This window comes from Delphinapterus leucas, chromosome 10, assembly GCF_059928025.1.
Source record: "Delphinapterus leucas isolate spDelLeu-1000000601 "Yukka" chromosome 10, BTC_Dleu_Yukka2, whole genome shotgun sequence".
Lineage (NCBI taxonomy): Eukaryota > Metazoa > Chordata > Mammalia > Artiodactyla > Monodontidae > Delphinapterus > Delphinapterus leucas.
Window position 1 is genome coordinate 102,227,325 of NC_143138.1, and position 16,929 is coordinate 102,244,253.

Consider the following 16,929-nt stretch of genomic DNA (forward strand, 5'->3'; position numbering starts at 1 on the left):
GAGGCAGAAGCAATGACATTTGCTTAAAGTCATCTGCAGAGCGTTTGTGGGGCTGCGGCACAGAGAGAGGGTGAGCGGGGCCAGGCCTGGGAGGCTTTTCCTTCCTTTCTTTCCTTATAACATCAATGAATATGTAAAAGAGCATAAAATACTGCATAATTTGTCTTCTCCCCAGTGCATATTATCAGTAGTTTTCCAAACCACATTCTTAGCAAGTGGCCCGTTTTTATCCAGTTACTGGCCCTTGGAAATAGGACAGGGCAAGGCCATAACTCCCATTTCACAGTTGAGGAAGCCGAGGCCGAGAGAGGGGACACATGTGTCTAAAGATGCACCGTTGTCAGCGGGCTGTCGGGCCTGCCTTTGGGCTCCATCCGGCTCAGAGCCCCATCCTCCTCCCGCTGCACCAGGCTGCCTTATTTCAGCAGACTGAAGCCAGTCTACCGTGGAAGGGTCTTTGACAGCAAGTGCCTGTGCTGCTGAGGGGACCCTCAGCTCCCGCATCCTTCCCTCCCACTGACCGGCTCGTGGCAGGTGCCGCTCTCCTTGGAACCCTTTGGTTTTACAAATTAGGTTTCCTGTTGGCAATTGATGAGCTGCAGCGGGCGGCGCACAGCGTCCTGGTGCACGGCGGGGCTGAGATTGGGCCTCTTCTCCCTGGAGCAGCGGGACTCCCAAACCCCGGGCCCCTTGCTGTGACACTCCTGCTGTCTGTGAACACGGGTCTGGTTTGTTTTCCGAAGGGATGGCGCCGCCTCTCTGAGCTATCATGTCCTGGATGGGCCTGAGAAGGTTCCCATCGTGCACGTTGATGAGAAAGGCTTCCTGGTGTCGGGGTCCATGATCGGGACATCCACGGTCGAAGTGACCGCCCAAGAGGCTTTTGGGGCCAACCAGACCATCATCGTGGCTGTCAAGGTAGGCTCACGTCGGCCTCCTTTTTGGAGTAATAAAATCAGCAGTACTGCTTTCCCCTCGCAGTTGTGTAAGTGAATATACTCACTTTCCAGCCAAGAGATTGTCTGCAAGAGTTTATTAAAGGTCCTAGGTGAGAAGCTGCATCTTCTGGATGTCGGAGCCGAAGATCCTTGGAGATGATTGATGGCAATGACCTCGTCTCATAGATGGGGAAACTGAGGCCCAGAGAGGTCCATGGTTTTCTGGGACTGGCACTCCAGTGTCCTGACCAGTCAGCATTGAATGTGTGTGCTGGCTCTTGACCCAGAAACCATTACATTACAGACGGCACCTCGTAGGATGAGGTGACCCGTCTTACAGGCAAGGAGACCAAGACTCAGAGTGTCACACGGTAATTGAGAGTCAGGCTCTGGGTTCTAGCCCACGTCGGCCTGGCCCGGGTTGGTGTCCTCCAGTCCCAGCCAGCACTCCCGTGTCCCCTTGCCATTCTGTGCTCCTCAGAGACAGGACTTTCTCCTTGGGCGTCCCTGGGTCGGGTCCTGGGGTTTATCCTGAGCAGAGTTTTCTTTGCACAACTGATCCTCAATGACAGAGAAAATACACGACCACTGTAATATTTAGATTTTGCTTGGGTCGTGGGCCTATTTCCTTCCTAACATCTTTTTGTTTCAAGATGGGTGTCTAGCAGGGAACCGTCCACCCTAGTTTTCGAGTAAGTGAAAGTGACTGACCACCCATCCTGTGTCAACAGATAGTACTGAGCACCAGCTGTGTGCCGGTCACTGCACCACTGATCTTCGTCAAAGAAACTGGGCTTTTTGGGGGCTGGCTTTTCGACCAGGATGGATTTTACCTGGAGTCAGAGAACCAAGTCTGCTGTCTAAAGAGCTTGCTGTCTAGGGTTCCCGAAACCCATCATCCCCTCCTTTTCCCGTCTCCCCTTTAACTGGGGCGTCTGTTCCTGGCAGCTTTGTAGCGTACGGAGGCCCCCAGGCAATGCTGCCCCTGAAGTCCGAGCGGGCATTGTTTCTAGTTTAAATGCCTGGAGCCAGGTCCTCCAAAGGAGCTGAGCAGTCAAAGCCCAGAGGATATTTTTGCAACATGAATAATGATGTAATTTGTCACAGCCATGGCTTTTGACTCTTGTGGGTTGGGTTTCCTGAGCGCGAGGCCGGCCGTCATGCAAGGAGGGGGCCACCATCGCGGGCTGAGCCGCTCTTTCCATGACCCCAAGTCGGTCCAGCCCCCATGCCTCCTGAGATGGGGACTGGCTAGGGGCAGGCGTCCGTTCTCGGGAGGGGGCTCTTCAGACAGGTGTTCCTGGCGCAGTTGTCACTGCATTTGCTCACTGTCCCCAGGTGTCCCCTGTTTCCTACCTGAGGATCTCCATGAGCCCCGCCCTGCACACCCAGAACAAGGAGGCTCTGGCAGCCCTGCCCCTGGGAGTGACCGTGACTTTCACCGTCCACTTCCACGACAACTCGGGAGACATCTTTCACGCCCACAACTCTGTCCTCAACTTTGCAACTAACAGGTAGGGGTGGGCCCCCCTCGTTCCCCACATGAAGTCACGTCTCGATCAGACCCAGATCTGATTCACGCAGGTGACTGATGGCCACGCGGAGAGGCCAGCGCCCCTGAGAGGAGAGTTTGTTACTCACGGTTCCCAAGAGCAGGGGGTGCGCCTTGCTCGCAGGGCCACGGGGGAAGCACCGGGCTCGGCCAGGCATCAGGAGCAAGGGGAGGCGTGGCCGAGAGTCTGTATTACCGGAAGGCACGCAGTCATTCAGCAGAGGTGCCCCAATGGGCAGGAGGCAAAACCCAGATGTTGGGGTTTGTGGTTGGAAGGTCTGTAGTAAGATTTTGTGCAGCCGTGAAGGCTGGGCTGCAGGGGAGATGCATACAGCCCTGGTCGCTGGGCTGGCCCTGTGGTCAGTGGATGCAGAGCACCAGTTATACCTGCTACAAAAGCTGGTCAGAGAAGACACACACCTTCCAACGCTCAGGCCCTTCTGCGTGCCGTCCCGCCAACTCCTCGCTGTCACCCATTTGTAGAGGCCCAGAGAGGTCAAGCCACTTGTCTAGGGCCACACAGCCAGGAAGTGGGGTTTGGATACCAGGTCCCATTGGGCTCCAAGGGCAGTTGTTTTTGGCTGGTGCTTCTTAAATACAAATGCAGCCTCAGGCCTAATGTGAGGAGAGAGGGGGTGGTCTCCAGGAAAGAGAGCTGTGGCCTCAGGCTAGACCTGCCCCCATGTCTGAGTCTACTGGAGCAGCGGTTCTCAAAGTGTGGTCCCCAGACCAGCATCATTACCACCGCCTGGGACACTCAGAAATGCACATTCTCAGGGCCCAACAATCTGGGCTGTAACGAGGCCTTCAGGTGATTCTAAAGGTTAGGAACCGTTGTCCTGGGGGACGCAGACCAAGCTAAGAGCAGGAGGGAGGAGCTCCAGACCTAGGAGGAAGGAGTAGCGCTCCAGAGAGTCCTCTCTGGGCGCAGAAGCTCATGTCCCGGTGTTGGTGACCATTGCAACGTGGGCTTCCCATGGGCCCTGGAGCAGACGTGTCCCCTGTGGCTGAACACACCCAGGGCCGGGCCCCGGGAGAGCAGGGTTTGGAGTTGGGCCCTGTTCAAGCCGGGCTCGGCCCTTTATGGGGCCCGTGAGCTTGGGCGGGTCACCCTTCCAGGCTGCTGTGTCCACACCTTTCACGTGGAGAACGTGGCCTAGTCCCCGGGGCCACCAACTGAGGCTGTGGTCGCCAGGGCCTCTGGCATGCCATGGCGCTCTCTGCACACAGCAGGGCATCTGCCGGTCTGGGGCGAAGGCTGCCCTGGAGGGAACGGCGCCCCATGTCCAGCTCCCCTGCAGAAGTCACTCGGGCCTTGTGTGGCGGGGAGCGTCCATCTCCGAGAGAGCGGTCAGGGCTCGGGGGTGTGGGCAGGGAGGCAATGGAGCAGAGACCTTGACCCTCCCCCTGCCCAGCCCAGCCGTCCCTCCGGCCCCGCGGGGGCTGCCGTCACTGAGTGCCCCCCGTGTGCCCATGTGCCGGCTGCTGGCCTAAGCCCTTTCCAGCTGCTGACTGGGTTTGCGGCTCACGTCAAGCCTGTGACGTGGGTACATTGTCAGCCCCACTCGGCAGATGAGGTAGCGAGCAGGGGCGATGTCACTGGTCCCAGTAACACGGCAGAAGGCAGCCTGTGCCTCCCCGAGTGTCCTGGTTCCCTACTGGGAAGGGACGAGAGCACAGGGTACATCACTTTCCTCTGGGGGGATGGTGACGCTGGCCATCCTGTCTGGGCTGTGGGTCCCCCCGCCCCACCCGGGTGGTGGGTGAATCAGGTCGGTGTGGCCTGTGGGTGCCTCACCCGGGTGACATCAGGGCACAGTGGGCGGGTGCGGGGGCCCTTCGCTGGCTCCTCCCTCAGAGCTGGGGCCTCTCCCGAGACTGAGAGCCACGTCTCCTGTGCCCAGGGACGAGTTTGTGCAGATCGGGAAGGGCGCCACCAACAACACCTGCGTGGTCCGCGCGGTCAGCGTGGGCCTGACACTGCTCAGAGCGTGGGACGCGGCGCACGGCGGCCTCTCTGACTTCGTCCCGCTGCCTGTCCTGCAGGCCATCTCCCCCGAGCTGTCCGGAGCAGTGGTGGTGGGGGACGTCCTCTGTCTGGCCACGGTTCTGGTCAGCCTGGAAGGTACGAGAGATTCTGGCCGAGGGAACCATCTCTGTGGTTGGGAGGTGGGACGGGGCTCTCGGCCCGCTGTGACAGGTGTGCACGTGGAGCTTGGTGATGTTCTAGAGCGGACGTCGGAAAACTGCTGTGCCGGCCAGAGCCAGCCTGCCGCCTCCTTCCACAGCAGGCTTTTGTTGGTGCTCGGCCACACCCCTGCGTCTCCGTGTCATCAGTGGCCGTTTTCACGCCGCATCTGCCGGCCCGGGTGGTGGCATCAGAGACCCTCGGGCCCACACAGCCCCAAAGACTTACAATCTGGCCCTCTACAGAGAAGCTTGCCCCCCCCCGCCCCCGCTGTAGGGGTTTTCCACCCTTATGGAAACCGTCTACCCCCATAGCCACGAGCCACGGGACCTTGGAAACGTGGCCGGTGCAGCTGAGGAGCTGACTGTTAGGTGTTTTGTTCGGTTGTGGTTTCGGCCGCGCCACACGGCACGTGGGATCATCGTTGCCCTGGTCCCTCGCCCCCTGCGCTGGAAGTGCGGTGTCTTAACTGCTGGCCCACCAGGGAAGTCCCTGACTGTTCGGTGTTGAGCTTCTTGGCGGGGCTGCTGCATGGGCAGGTGCCTCTAGGAGGGAACCTCAGCCAAGGAAGCCGCAAAGCGGTGGGGCGACTGTCCGCACCACCCGTGCATCCATGAGCCACACGTGCAATCATTTACTTAATTTTTTCCTAACTGGCTCCCTTGTTTTAAAGCTAATTAAACTCATTGTAAAAGGAAGTTACACGCTGCCTTTAAACAACAGCACGTATTATTTGCCACAAATAGAATGTGGTTGTTGAATCCTTTGTTTGCGTTTATCATGTGACGAGATTGGCTCTTCACTGAGGACCGCCGTCTAGTGACAGCTCAGAGTCTGCCACCGCCTTGTTTGTTCAAACGGGATTGCTGAACAGGGTGGGCGGGTGGGGGCGGTGCAGTGGGGAGGCATGCAGTGGGCCGGCCCTGGGGGGCCAGCGCCCGGGTTACCCCAGGGTGGGAAATGACCAAGAGATTCCCAGCAGGGAGGCACTGTGGTCGCAGACAGGAGCCGAGCGGTGGGACAGTGGAGCGTGGGGCTGGGGGTGGCGAGGACACTGCCCAGGTGACCCAGGTGAGACGCAGTGGCTGGAGTGTCAGTCATGGGAAAGAGGGGTCACGTGCAGCTTCCCCTCCCAGGCATCCCCGGGACCTGGAGCTCATCAGCCCGCAGCATCCTCCACGTCGACCCCAAGACGGGCGTGGCCGTGGCCCGGGAAGCGGGATCTGTGACCGTTTACTACGAGCTCGCCGGGCACCTGAAGACCTACAAGGAGGTGGGGCTTTGGGGCCCATGTGGCCGAGCCTTTTGGGGTGGAACTCTCAGATTCCGTACTGACTGATTCCCGTTTGTTAGGAAGAAGGAAGGTGCAGCACCTCAGGAGGCAGGCGGATGGGGATTCGTGAGCCTGGTGGGGGCAGGTTCCCCCTCCCAGGCTGCCGGCTCCCTAGTCCACAGTGGTGGGAGGACGGAGGCGGCCTCCTGGGGGGTGATCCCCGCGCCCACGTGCTTCGGCTGAGCCCTGGGGGCAGGATTGTCTGCGTGGGCGTCCCCCGGGAGTCGCGGCCTTAGGTGGTCCCGCTTAGCGATTTGGCATCACCGGCAAAGTTAAACTCCCCCAGCAAGTCACCTTTTGAGTCTTTCTGGAGGTGAACAGAACCGCTCTCTCTTCTGTTTATCTCCAGCCGAGAATGAATCGATGAGCAGTCTGGCTGCGTTCCACGCGTCTCATTTTTAGAGCAGCGTGTGCCCTGTGGAATCTAGCAGTTTAACTTAATAGCGGGTGTGTTTAGAGCTGCGACCCTGCAGTGCGGGCGAGCCCAGTGCAGATAGAGGCACCTTGAGACGAATAAAGCAGTTCCCCCCCCCCACCCCCAAGAAGCCCCGGAGGGTGGCCGGGCAGGGCTGGGGGAGCTGGCAGAGGAGGGCACCGCACGGGAAAGGTGGGCAGGGTTCGAGAGCCAGCCCTGGGGCTGGAACCCGGGGTGTGTGGGAGCGGAGGCTAGCTTTGCGATCAGATCACAACAGTGGTTAAGCTCTGGGGCCAGGCTGCCTGGGTTCAAATCCCAGCTGGGCCACTGAGAGGCTGTGTGACTTTGGGTAAGTTACTTGACCTCTCTGTGCCTCAGTTTTCTTACTGGTAAAAATGGGGCTAACATTGTTGTGTGGATTAAATGAATCATTAATGTGTGCGAAGCCCTTAGAATGGTACTCGGCACAGAGCACGTGCTCCGTGGGTATGAGCTGCTGCTGCTGTTCGGGGTAAAGATGTTGAAACCGATGCCAGACACAGTAGGGATTCATCAGAGATTTTTTAAAGGCAAGAGTGATATAGATCAGAAGTATGTTTGGAAAGATTGCCTGGTGCCTGGCTGAGTCTAAGAGCCTGAGGGAGGGGGCATAGCTGCAGGGTGGCAGCTGAGAGACAGAGGATGGGCCCTCACTGGCACCCCTGGGGAGGCCAAAACTAAGGGTGGGTTTGGAGAGACTCCGGAGGGAGGGTCATCAGAGCTTGGTGACCGTTTGGAGGCGGGGCCTGGGAGAGGGAGGCCTTGGGGATGAGTCTCCAGGTCTGGCTGGGGCGACAAGGGGGAGGATGGCCCTTTGCAGAGAGGGGAGCACAGAAGGAGGTGCCAGTGTGGGGGGAGGATGATGGGGAGTTTGAGGTGTTTGTAGCTCCTCCAGGTGGGGCTGGTGGTGACGCAACTGGGCCGGCGCGTCTGGAGCTCCGGGGCCCAAAGCCAGAGACAGCGGAGGGTGGGGTGCCTGCAGCACAGACGTGGGTCTGAAGCCCTGGGGGTGGCGGGAACACGCAGGGCCTACCGGAGCAGGAGGGAGCGGGACCAGGCCTGGGGCCCTCTGCCAGGTGTGGAGGAGGACAGGGCAGGAGACTGCAGAGCGGAAGTCAGGAGCAGAGAAGGCGAGGGGGGGCAGCGGGAAGGACCCGGGCAGGGGTGCAGGTGACTGCGGTCAGTCTGGAGGGTGATGGGCCGGCCCTCCAGCTCAGCATCAGCCACGGCTGCGGGGTCTGCGGGAGCTTGGGGAGGAGTGAGACCCCGTCCCTGCTCTCGAGGGACTCACGTGCTGGTGGAAGCAGGCCCGTGGGGGGCAGGAAGTGCTCGGCGCCTGCCCAGAGCCGGAGACGGCCTTCCACCGGGAGGCGGTGGCCCACAGCTGGGCATGCAGGGCGGAGTGTTGGCCCTGCAGGAGGGTGGAAGGGGTACCCGGCCTAGGAAGGCTCGTCCTGCCTCAGGAAGGTGCTCAGTGGTTAGATGGGAGGGGTGAGCCGGGAGATAACTTGGGGAGATGAGCCTCGGCCGCCACCACTGGGCCGTGTGGGTCTGCATTTTGGTCAGGCTGATTTATTGTGAATAAATGGCAGTGAAGTAAAATGGATCCTTCTCTCTTTGCTGAAAGATTAAGCAACCCAACTGATGTGCAGAGACGCGATCATAACTGACAGGGGAGCCAAAGTCTGCAGCCCGCCCCGACTGCTGCTTGCATTCAGGCCTGGTGTCGCCCTGCCCCGCTGCTGGGGCAGCCGGCTCCCGGGAGAGTCAGGCCAGCCTGGGTCTAGTCCAGCTCTGCCCCGTCTGAGCAGCTCACGTAGCCTCGGAGCCTCAGTCCTGTCCCCTGTACTGCGGGAAGGGCAGTACCTGCGTCCCAGGCGCTCGGCCTGCATGGTCAGCTCTCAAGGGCCTGCCTTGTCTTCCCCCCCAGATAGTGGTCAGCGTCCCTCAGAGGATCGTGGCCCGGTACACCCGCCCCGTCCAGACCAGCTTCCAGGAGGTTGCGGCCTCCAAAGTGATGGTCACTGTGGGAGACCGGAGCTCTAACCTGAGAGGTAAGGAGTGAGGGGTCGTGTGTCCCGCGTGGGCCCTGCCAGGCCAGGGGCCTCGGGCCCTTCTGATGGGGTTTTGCTGCTTTTCCTACTCAAACTCGCTGACTCCGAGGCGGGCATTTAACCCCCGCTGGCCCACCCCTTCCAGCTGTTTAGAAATTCGAGTCCTCCACAGGCAGTGAAGGGATCTTCCTGAAAGCCCAGTGCTGCGAAACTGCCTGTTTCTGGGTTGGAGGTGCAACGTCAGCCCGAGGGCACCCAAGTGGAGAAAGCCGCTATTCATCCCAGAAAATGTGGCTTAGCAGGCCTCGCCACCGATTTTGATTTTCATAATTACCTCTCCCAAGTCATGCATAGAACGTTCGACCTCATCCCCTGCCTGTGACAGCCCTGGACAGCAGCTGCCGGAAATAAATGCATCAATACAGGCTGTTTTTAAAAAACCACTTAACTGGTAGAATTCAATACCACTGTCGTGGTTCTGATGCACCTCTACTGCCTCGTGGTCACCTCTCTCCCTGCTCCAGTGCAAGTGGACAGCACTGTGCCATTGCCCAAACGATGCTCAGGGTATTAGTGGGGAACTAGTGCCCTCCTGATGTCCAGGGATAAATCGCCCGTTTTCCCTGCTGACAGGAGCAGACAACACGCACTAGCGGGCTCGACCCGCTGCCGTGCCCCTGGATGTGGGCTCTGAAAAAACGCTGAAATTGCCCATGCTACAGGATGCCCCCCATTCCCACATAATGAGTAATTTGTCCTCAGCTTTTATAAACTGCAGCATCATCAGGAGGAATGTGGGCACAGGTCCGGTCCTCGGGCCGGCCAGCCTCCACGTGGCCTGCTCTCATGTCCTCGTGCTGGGGCTCTGCAGGTGGGGGCCTCGGGGGCCTGGGTGCGCGGCCTTCTCACCCCCTCCCGTCTCCAGGTGAGTGCTCCCCCGGCCAGGTGGAAAGCATCGCAGCCCTGCACCCAGAATCCCTCCTCGGCTGCCAGCTACAGTTCAAACAAGACATCTTCGACTTCCCAGCCCGTGAGGTTTTCACCGTAGAACCAGAGTTCGATGCTGCCCTGGGTGAGTCTGCGGGGTTTGGTAGCGAACACTGACCTGCGTGGCAGGTTCGCCTGCGGTTCATTTGGCCCGCGATGGCCGTCTGTCCAGGGGGCGGTATCCGTCAGGAGCCCAGCCTGGGGACTGATGCCGTCACCCCGGCCTCTGGTTCCCTGCAGCCGCCGGGAGGGGCTGGCATTCCCAGCTGCTCTCAGTTCCCAGCTGCTTTCCGAGTCCTGGCGGAAAGGACTCGATTCAGAGTTGGGAACCTGGTTCCAGGCCTTTCCTGCTCTTCTTGCCTCAGAGCCTGCAGGCGAGGAGGCTGCTTCCCTCGTGACATGGGAAGGGTGGTGCCCTGCTCTGCTGGCATGACGGGGCTCTGAGAGGGATGCAAGGGACTTGATTCAACCGGTAGTTGAGGGCATGGGCGTCTGTGGAGTGTAACTGCTCCACGGAACTGGTAACCAGAGCCGTGGAACTGGCAGCCGGCACCACGGGCTGGAGCGGCGTGCTGGCCGAGTGGAGTGACCTGAGTGTCACCAGGTCACTCTAAGAGGAGGGCCACCCCTCACCGGATGCCGTTGAGTACTCAGGACAGGCCCTGGGATGAGCTTGCACAGTGCCCAGCTCGTGCACATGCCGAGACGCTGAGTCCCGTGCTCGTGCAACGAGACTGTCAGTGTTGTCGTGAGAGGGGCTGGGGATGACCATTTGACATGTTGCTCAGTTCTTTCTAAGAATCCGCTGCCACCGGCCTGCAGCTCCCAGGGGCCAGGCGAGGCCCTCCTCTCCCTGGTTCACTCTGCGTCTCTGTCCCTCTGGCAGCAGCGCAAGAGCATCCTCAGCGCCCCGGCTGCCGTGTGGGATACAGGCGGTGTATCCTGAGGGCACACTGTGTGCAAGACCTGAGCTTGGGGCTTAGCACACAGTAGGCACTTGGTGGTCCCGGGCCCCGTGGATTCACCAGCACAGCCCCACAAGGGGTGCGATGTTACCCCCGCTTGACAAGGGAAACAGAGTCAGCAAGGAAGCCGACTCACCTGGGGCCTCCTGGCTGGTGGTGGGGACAGAGGAGGAATGGAAGGGACTCACCTAGAGGCGCCTGGCTGGTGGGAGCACAGGAGGGACCCCAACCCAGGTATCCTGATTCCTGGATCTGGAGCTTTCCAAGGCACCACTCAACAGTGTTCATTCAGCTCTTTTACCCACTGTGGGTCAGGCATGGACCCTGAATAGTCCCAACCAGGCCTCCACAGAACTTCCTGCCGCACCTGGGGCGTCAGCGGTACTGGGGCTCAGCCCCACTCAACGTACGGCCAGTGTTGGGTCGTGGTATCTGTTCACCATTCCCTCAGCCCTGTTCTGAGCCAGACTGGCCGGGCCCTGAAATGCAGAGCTGGAGCAGGCATTCCTGCCCCAGGGGAATCCATGAACAGAGGATTCTGAGACAGAGAGGGGGAGAGCTGGTCACAGAAAGGGTGTCCAAAGGGAGGGGGGCACTGAAGAGGGACTTCCCAGGAGGCCCCGGGAGGAGGGCATGCCTCACCCGGGCTCTGCAGGGTGGGTAGGAGTCCTCCAGGGAGCAGGGTTAGCATCAGGGCCTAGGTGGAGAGGAGACGAGGTGGAATAACGCCCTTGTCTCCACAGGCCGGTACCTCTGCTCGGTGACTATGCTCAGGCTTACGGACAAGCAGCTGAAGCACCTGAGCCTGAAGAGGACAGCACTGCTGGTCACTCCCTCTCTCCCAGGCAGCCACTTCTCCGGAGAGCAGGTCGGGGCCGAGGTGCCCTTCAGCCCAGGGCTTTACACTGACCAGGCTGAAATCCTTTTGAGCAACCACTACACCAGCTCCGAGGTCAAGGTCTTTGGTGCCATGGAAGTTCTGGAGAACCTGGAGGTGAGTGGTGACCAGGCAGGAGCCAAGGCCTCAGAGGGACCAAGAGGCAGGGAGGACCAGCTGGGGTGTGGCAATCCTGGACCACCTCTCTTTAAAATTAAAAGTTGTAAGGGAATTCCCCGGTGGTCCAGTGGTCAGGACTCCGCACTTTCACTGCTGAGGGCACTCGTTCAGTCCCTGGTCAGGGAACTGAGGTCCTGCAAGTTGCGTGGCGCAAAATTAAAAAACTAAAAACATTTTAAAAATTAAGTCCCTTGACCCTTTTCCCCATAGCACTGCTGCTGTCTGTCGGCCCGTAGAATCGTGTGAATGGTTGTGATTGCCCCCGGTCTTCCCCGGCTGGAAGTGACTTACGCGGGGAGGCGCTGAGTGCAGGGCCCGCCTGACACACGGCATCTGCTCAGCGAACGTGTCACGTGTCCATGAATGAATCCAGGGCAGGAGGGCACGCTGACGAGGGGCAGGAAGAAAAGCTCTAACCTCTGACCTATCACTGATCCACTGATGCCGCACACCTGGGGACGATGATGTCCCCATCTCTGGGCCTGGGTATCCCCCTCCGTTGAGTGGTGGTGCAGGACACCGGTCCTGCGGCCCGGCAGGCCGGGAGGAGGTTGGGGTGATGTGCGAAGGGCTCGCTGGTGTCTCCGCCGGCTCCTTCTCTGGTCTCACTGCGGCAAACATAGCTGAATGTCCTCACAGTGACACAGGCATGAAGTTGCTATTGGTGGTGGAGCTCCTGCTGGGCCCCAGGCTGGGCTGCTGGCCACGGGCCATGGACAGAACTCCTGGCTGCTCCCTTGGGAAGCTGGAGTTTGGTGATCGCTCACGCAGTGCAGCATTTTTTTTAAGGAGCTCTTGATTAGAATTCCATGATACTGATTTGTCCTTTCCCTAAAAATGCCCCAGCATAGACAGCGTGCTCCCCTGAGTTTGCGGATTGCACGCCTGTCAGAAGTGCCCAGGCCTCCCCACCTGCCTGGGAAGCGGGAACTGGTAGGGTCCGCGCCATCGGCCCACGGGCCCAGGAGGGCAGCTCACGTGTGTCAGGCAGACGTGGGGTGTGCCCCTCAGCCCTGACGTCTCTCCCAGGTGAAGTCAGGGTCCCCGGCCGTGCTGGCCTTCGTGAAGGAGAAGTCTCTGGGGCTGCCCAGCTTCGTCACCTACACAGTCGGCATCTCGGACCCCACAGCCGGCAGCCAGGGGCCTCTGTCCACCACCCTGACCTTCTCCAGCCCCACCACTAACCAGGCCATCACCATCCCCGTCACCGTGGCCTTCGTGATGGATCGCCGGGGACCTGGTGCTCGTGAGTTACGGGACGGGACACCCGCTGGGAGGGACCTGGCAGAAGGGGCGGGCAGAGTGGTCCAGGTGGGAGTGGAACCGGGAGTCTGAAGGCTGCAGGAGCAGAAATGCAGAATGTGTCTCTCGCCCGGGGCCCCTCACCCTCTGAGCACGCACACGACGTGAGGGGCTCCGCACACGGTTTGGTAACTCTCTTTCCTTGGACCACAGACGGCGCCGGCCTCTTCCAGCACATCCTGGATTCCTACCAGGTCATGTTCTTCACGCTGTTTGCCCTGCTGGCCGCGACCGCGGTCACGATCATAGGTGAGGCGGGCGTGCCGTGTCCCCACCCCCCGATTGCTCCCCCATCCCCACCCCCACTCTAACCACCCGTGCGTCTCGCAGCCTACCACGCGGTCTGCACACCCCGGGAGCCCAGCACACCGCCGGCCCTCTCCCCGCGAGCCAGCCCTCGGCACAGCCCGCACTGTGAGTAGCCACCCCGAGGGGCGGGCGGCGGGGGAGGATCCCCAGGTCTCAGAAGGCCTGGCCCTGGGCATGAGCTGCAGCTGGGCTGTGAGGCCCAGAGGGCAGGCCTGCGAGCTGGTGGGGGAACGGGAGCTGGCGGATGCTGGTCCCGGAGGGGCTGGGGCCAGGGAGCCCTGTCTCTGCGGGTGGGCGTGTGGGGCCGGGGTCCCACCCGCTGGGGCTACCGCGAAGGGCTCTCAGCTGGGGCTGGACGGGCTGACTCAGAGGGGAGGGTTCTGGGGGTCCCGATGAGGTGTTTGTCGGATGGAGAAGAATCACTGGACTCATTCCTGTTAGCGGTGCCCCTGCCTCTGGTGGTCCTGAAGCGCTGGTGACCCCTGCACAACCCCAGGGTCTCCTCTCTCTGTGAGTGGTGTCCCCTGAGGCTGTGCAGTACCCAACCTGCACAGCTGTCCGTGGCATCCCTGTGTCTCCGGATTCCCATTCAAGGGTTCTCTCCCCTCCACAAGGAATCCTTGAGGGGGTGTCTACTGACCTATGGGGCCATGGCCTGGCTTCAAGGGCTCCGTGAGTTGTTTGAAAGAGGACACAACTGTGTATATAGGTTGGTGTTCCTGGGGTAACAAGATCCTACATGCATCCTGGACCCCTAGAATCACAGCCTTCTCTCAGGCCTGCGACCCCAGGGAAAGCCGTGGACTGCCCAGCAGCTCGCTTCCCCACGTCAACTCCGATTCATCATCCAGCTGTGTCTGCAGTGGGCGCTCGCCTTGCTAACTGCGTCCCCCAGCACACCCCTCCCCGGTTTGTTGGAGCCACGCTGGGGGCTTTGCGTTGCCTCCTGGGCACTCCGGACCCTTCGCACACGTTGGAGTCTGTTTGTGCAGCTTTCTCTGCCCAGATGGACGGGCCCGCTCCCCGTGTGTCCTGTGGATGGGACGTGACCGTGGGATCCTGGGACCTGGCAGGCTGTGCGCGCCAGGAGGTCAGGGTCACGGTCCAGGCCGCTGCGTGCGCAGCTCAGCAGGCCCCTGTGGGCCTCGTGCGCTGGCCCGGGAGCCGGGGGCGTAGCTTGGCAGCAGAGCAGCCCCTCGGAGCCGTTGTCTGGCGTAGGCCCTGCGGGGTGTGAGGAACGTAGAGGTCTCCCTTTGGCTCCTTGCTCACCGGGGCTCTCTTCCCACCCTAGATGTTCCTGCCTCATCGCCAACGCCTTTCAACGCGCTGCTTCCTGCTCGCAGAGCCAGCCCTCCCTCGGGGCTGTGGAGCCGTGTGTACCCCTCCCACTAGTCAGGAGGGCCAGGACCCCCGTGCCTCCACCACCCCAGGGCCGGGCCTGCTGGGTCCAGCCTGGAGCAAGCCCGGCCGCAGCCGCCGCCCCTCTTCCTGTAACTGTAGCTTAGGCCATGCTCACGAGCTTGTTCTTATAAGTAGGAGTTTAAGTTTGTTGTCTGGGGGTTTTTGTTGTCGTTTTCTACTGAGAGTCTTGCAAAGGCAAAGACCTTGGCTCATTCCTCAACCTGGTTGTCTGGGGTTTCGGGACGATGTACACTTCGGCTTTTAGTTTCTTGGTCTCTAAAATCGCTCCCTTCTCAGGACCTGGAGCCGGTGGGAGTCTGTGGAGTAGGGGTCTGTAGATGCTGTGATAGCAGTGGTCTCAGGGAAAGGATTTTCTATTGGATTTTTTACTTGTGTGGGTTCTTCTCTCTATGGAAACTGGACTTTTCCCCTCGTCGGGCTGCTGCTGGGAAATGATTGCAGCGAACAGACACGAGTGACAGGGGCCGCCCTGTCGCTGCACAAGGAGCCTCAGGACCGGGGCCAGGGCGCCCGGCTCAGCCTCGGGGGCGCCCGAGACGCCGGGGAGCTGGGAGCTGGGCCTCCTGCCCGCCTCGGGCCACTGTGAGTGGATGGCCATCCTTTGTGGTGCTTTGTTTCCCGAGCGGTGTACTTGGACTCGGCCCCGGGGGGTCCAGCTCATCCTCCCTGTCCTGGCTTCGCTATCAGCACAGGGACTTCGGAATCGGAGCTGGGAAATGTCCTTGGCCTGGAGACAGGGACTCTCCTTGTGTTCCACTGTTCCGCCCACGCACAGACCCATGTCCTCTGTCCCTCCCTCTGTACAAAGCACCTCGCGGATCTGAGCCTCTGCCGCCCCTCGGGACGACCTCCCTCCAGGCAGCTCCCAGGACGGGCCGGGGAGGGGGCGACTCAGAAAACGCCCTCCTTCCCAGCCCTCGTCCACACAGCAGCTGAGACCTCCAGGATGCGGCCCCTCCTGAGGCCGGGGTGCCGTGCCGCCCCCAGGAAGGCCCGGAGCCTGGCAGGCGTGGACCCCGAGCTGCACACGTGAATCCGCCTCAGCCCTTTGGGACTGGGCCATGCGATTTATTTTTTTAAAGCTGGAGACAGGAAGAATTGTGCCTTGCATATTACTTGAGCTCAGACTGGCAACTTGGATGTAAACAGGCGCGTTTCTACCTGGTTTATTTAATAAAGCTCTATAATTTCTTAAGATGAGCGTGATTATTGCCGGAATCACATGCGTCCTGCCCAGAAGTGACTCGGGCCTGGTGACATTGCTTGCCGTTGTGTGCATTTGGGGAGCAGGTCTGTGTCCTGCCAGCCTCTCTTCTCTAGCTGGGCAGCCCAGCCTCCCTCCCACCCCTGAGGGACCGGCAGGCACCAGGGCGGGGTGCCGTAGTGTCTGCCCACAGCTGCCTGCTCAAGGCCCCCAGACAGGCCTTCCCTGTCGGAGGACGTGGCAGCCCTGCCCACACATCACTGGGGTCACCTAGACGGCCTCTCGGCTCCCCTCCCTCTCCAGCCGTCCCCTTCTCTCTGCAGCTCTGGGTCCACCACCCCGCCCCTGAGACCATCTCCCCTGGTCACAGCCGGACACCGGCCCCATTAGTTAACTGGCCCTGCTTTGCTGGCAGCCCCTCCTCTGTGTCCCCCGGCCCCTCACCCTGTGCCCCTCAGGGTTGGCCCTCCCAGCCCCAGGCCCTGCCTGCGGCCTTCACGGGGCGCTCGTGCGGGGTCATCCTGAGTGCGCCGTGGGGCAGGGCCTGGCACCACGTGTCACAGGGGTGGGAATGGAGGCTTAGAGACAGGTAGCCACCCAAGGTCGCAGGCCACCCAGAGGTGCTGCTGGTGGAGACCAGCTGTCCCGGACATCACTTGCCGGCCTCCTCGGAGTCTGAGCCCCTAACGCGGAGCTGGGCAAAGAGCAGCCGGAATTTCAACGCAAAATTTGCATTTCGCAGCCCCTCGTGCTGCTAGAAGCCAACATGTGACTACATTTGGGGCCAGAACAGAGGGGCCATGTCCCAGGCAGCTGGTGAAACGGTGCCCTGAAGGGACGGGTGCCCTGTTTACCTCCCGTCCCATCAATGCCGGCTCAGCAGACCCGGTGGGGCTCTTCCCGGCAAGGACGGTCGGGCCACCAGAGTCACTGGGCTGTCCTCGTGTCCAGCCTGCACCCCAACCCGGGACGGCGTCCCCTGACGCCCAGGCATGCGAGCAAGAGTTTTGGGCTCTCTTCTCCCCAGACATCTCAGTCATCTTAAAGCATGTGCTGCTAGAAACAACCAGACCCAGCCAGAGGCGAGGGCGTTCACAAAACCCGGTGACGTGCTTCAGCTTTCTGTTCCCAAACTAACCAAGCAACTTTCACTCTCTAAAGGGT

At 60.7% G+C, this 16,929-nt stretch overlaps 1 protein-coding gene across 3 annotated transcripts in view; it reads left to right on the top strand.

Moving 5' to 3' along the window:
• The window catches only part of NUP210 (nucleoporin 210), a 100,640-nt gene extending 84,884 nt beyond the window's left edge, over positions 1 to 15,756 (top strand). For 2 of the 3 annotated variants that reach the window (XM_022562564.3, XM_022562565.3), the window contains 11 exons: positions 744 to 918; positions 2,277 to 2,452; positions 4,395 to 4,615; positions 5,815 to 5,951; positions 8,396 to 8,519; positions 9,445 to 9,591; positions 11,215 to 11,465; positions 12,558 to 12,774; positions 12,984 to 13,079; positions 13,161 to 13,244; positions 13,849 to 14,424. In XM_022562564.3, the coding sequence (XP_022418272.2) occupies positions 744 to 918; positions 2,277 to 2,452; positions 4,395 to 4,615; positions 5,815 to 5,951; positions 8,396 to 8,519; positions 9,445 to 9,591; positions 11,215 to 11,465; positions 12,558 to 12,774; positions 12,984 to 13,079; positions 13,161 to 13,244; positions 13,849 to 14,021 (1,801 nt within the window). In that variant the 3' untranslated portion in view covers positions 14,022 to 14,424. The other variant, XM_022562566.3, reaches the window with a different exon arrangement.
• Positions 15,757 to 16,929: the final 1,173 nt, after the last annotated feature.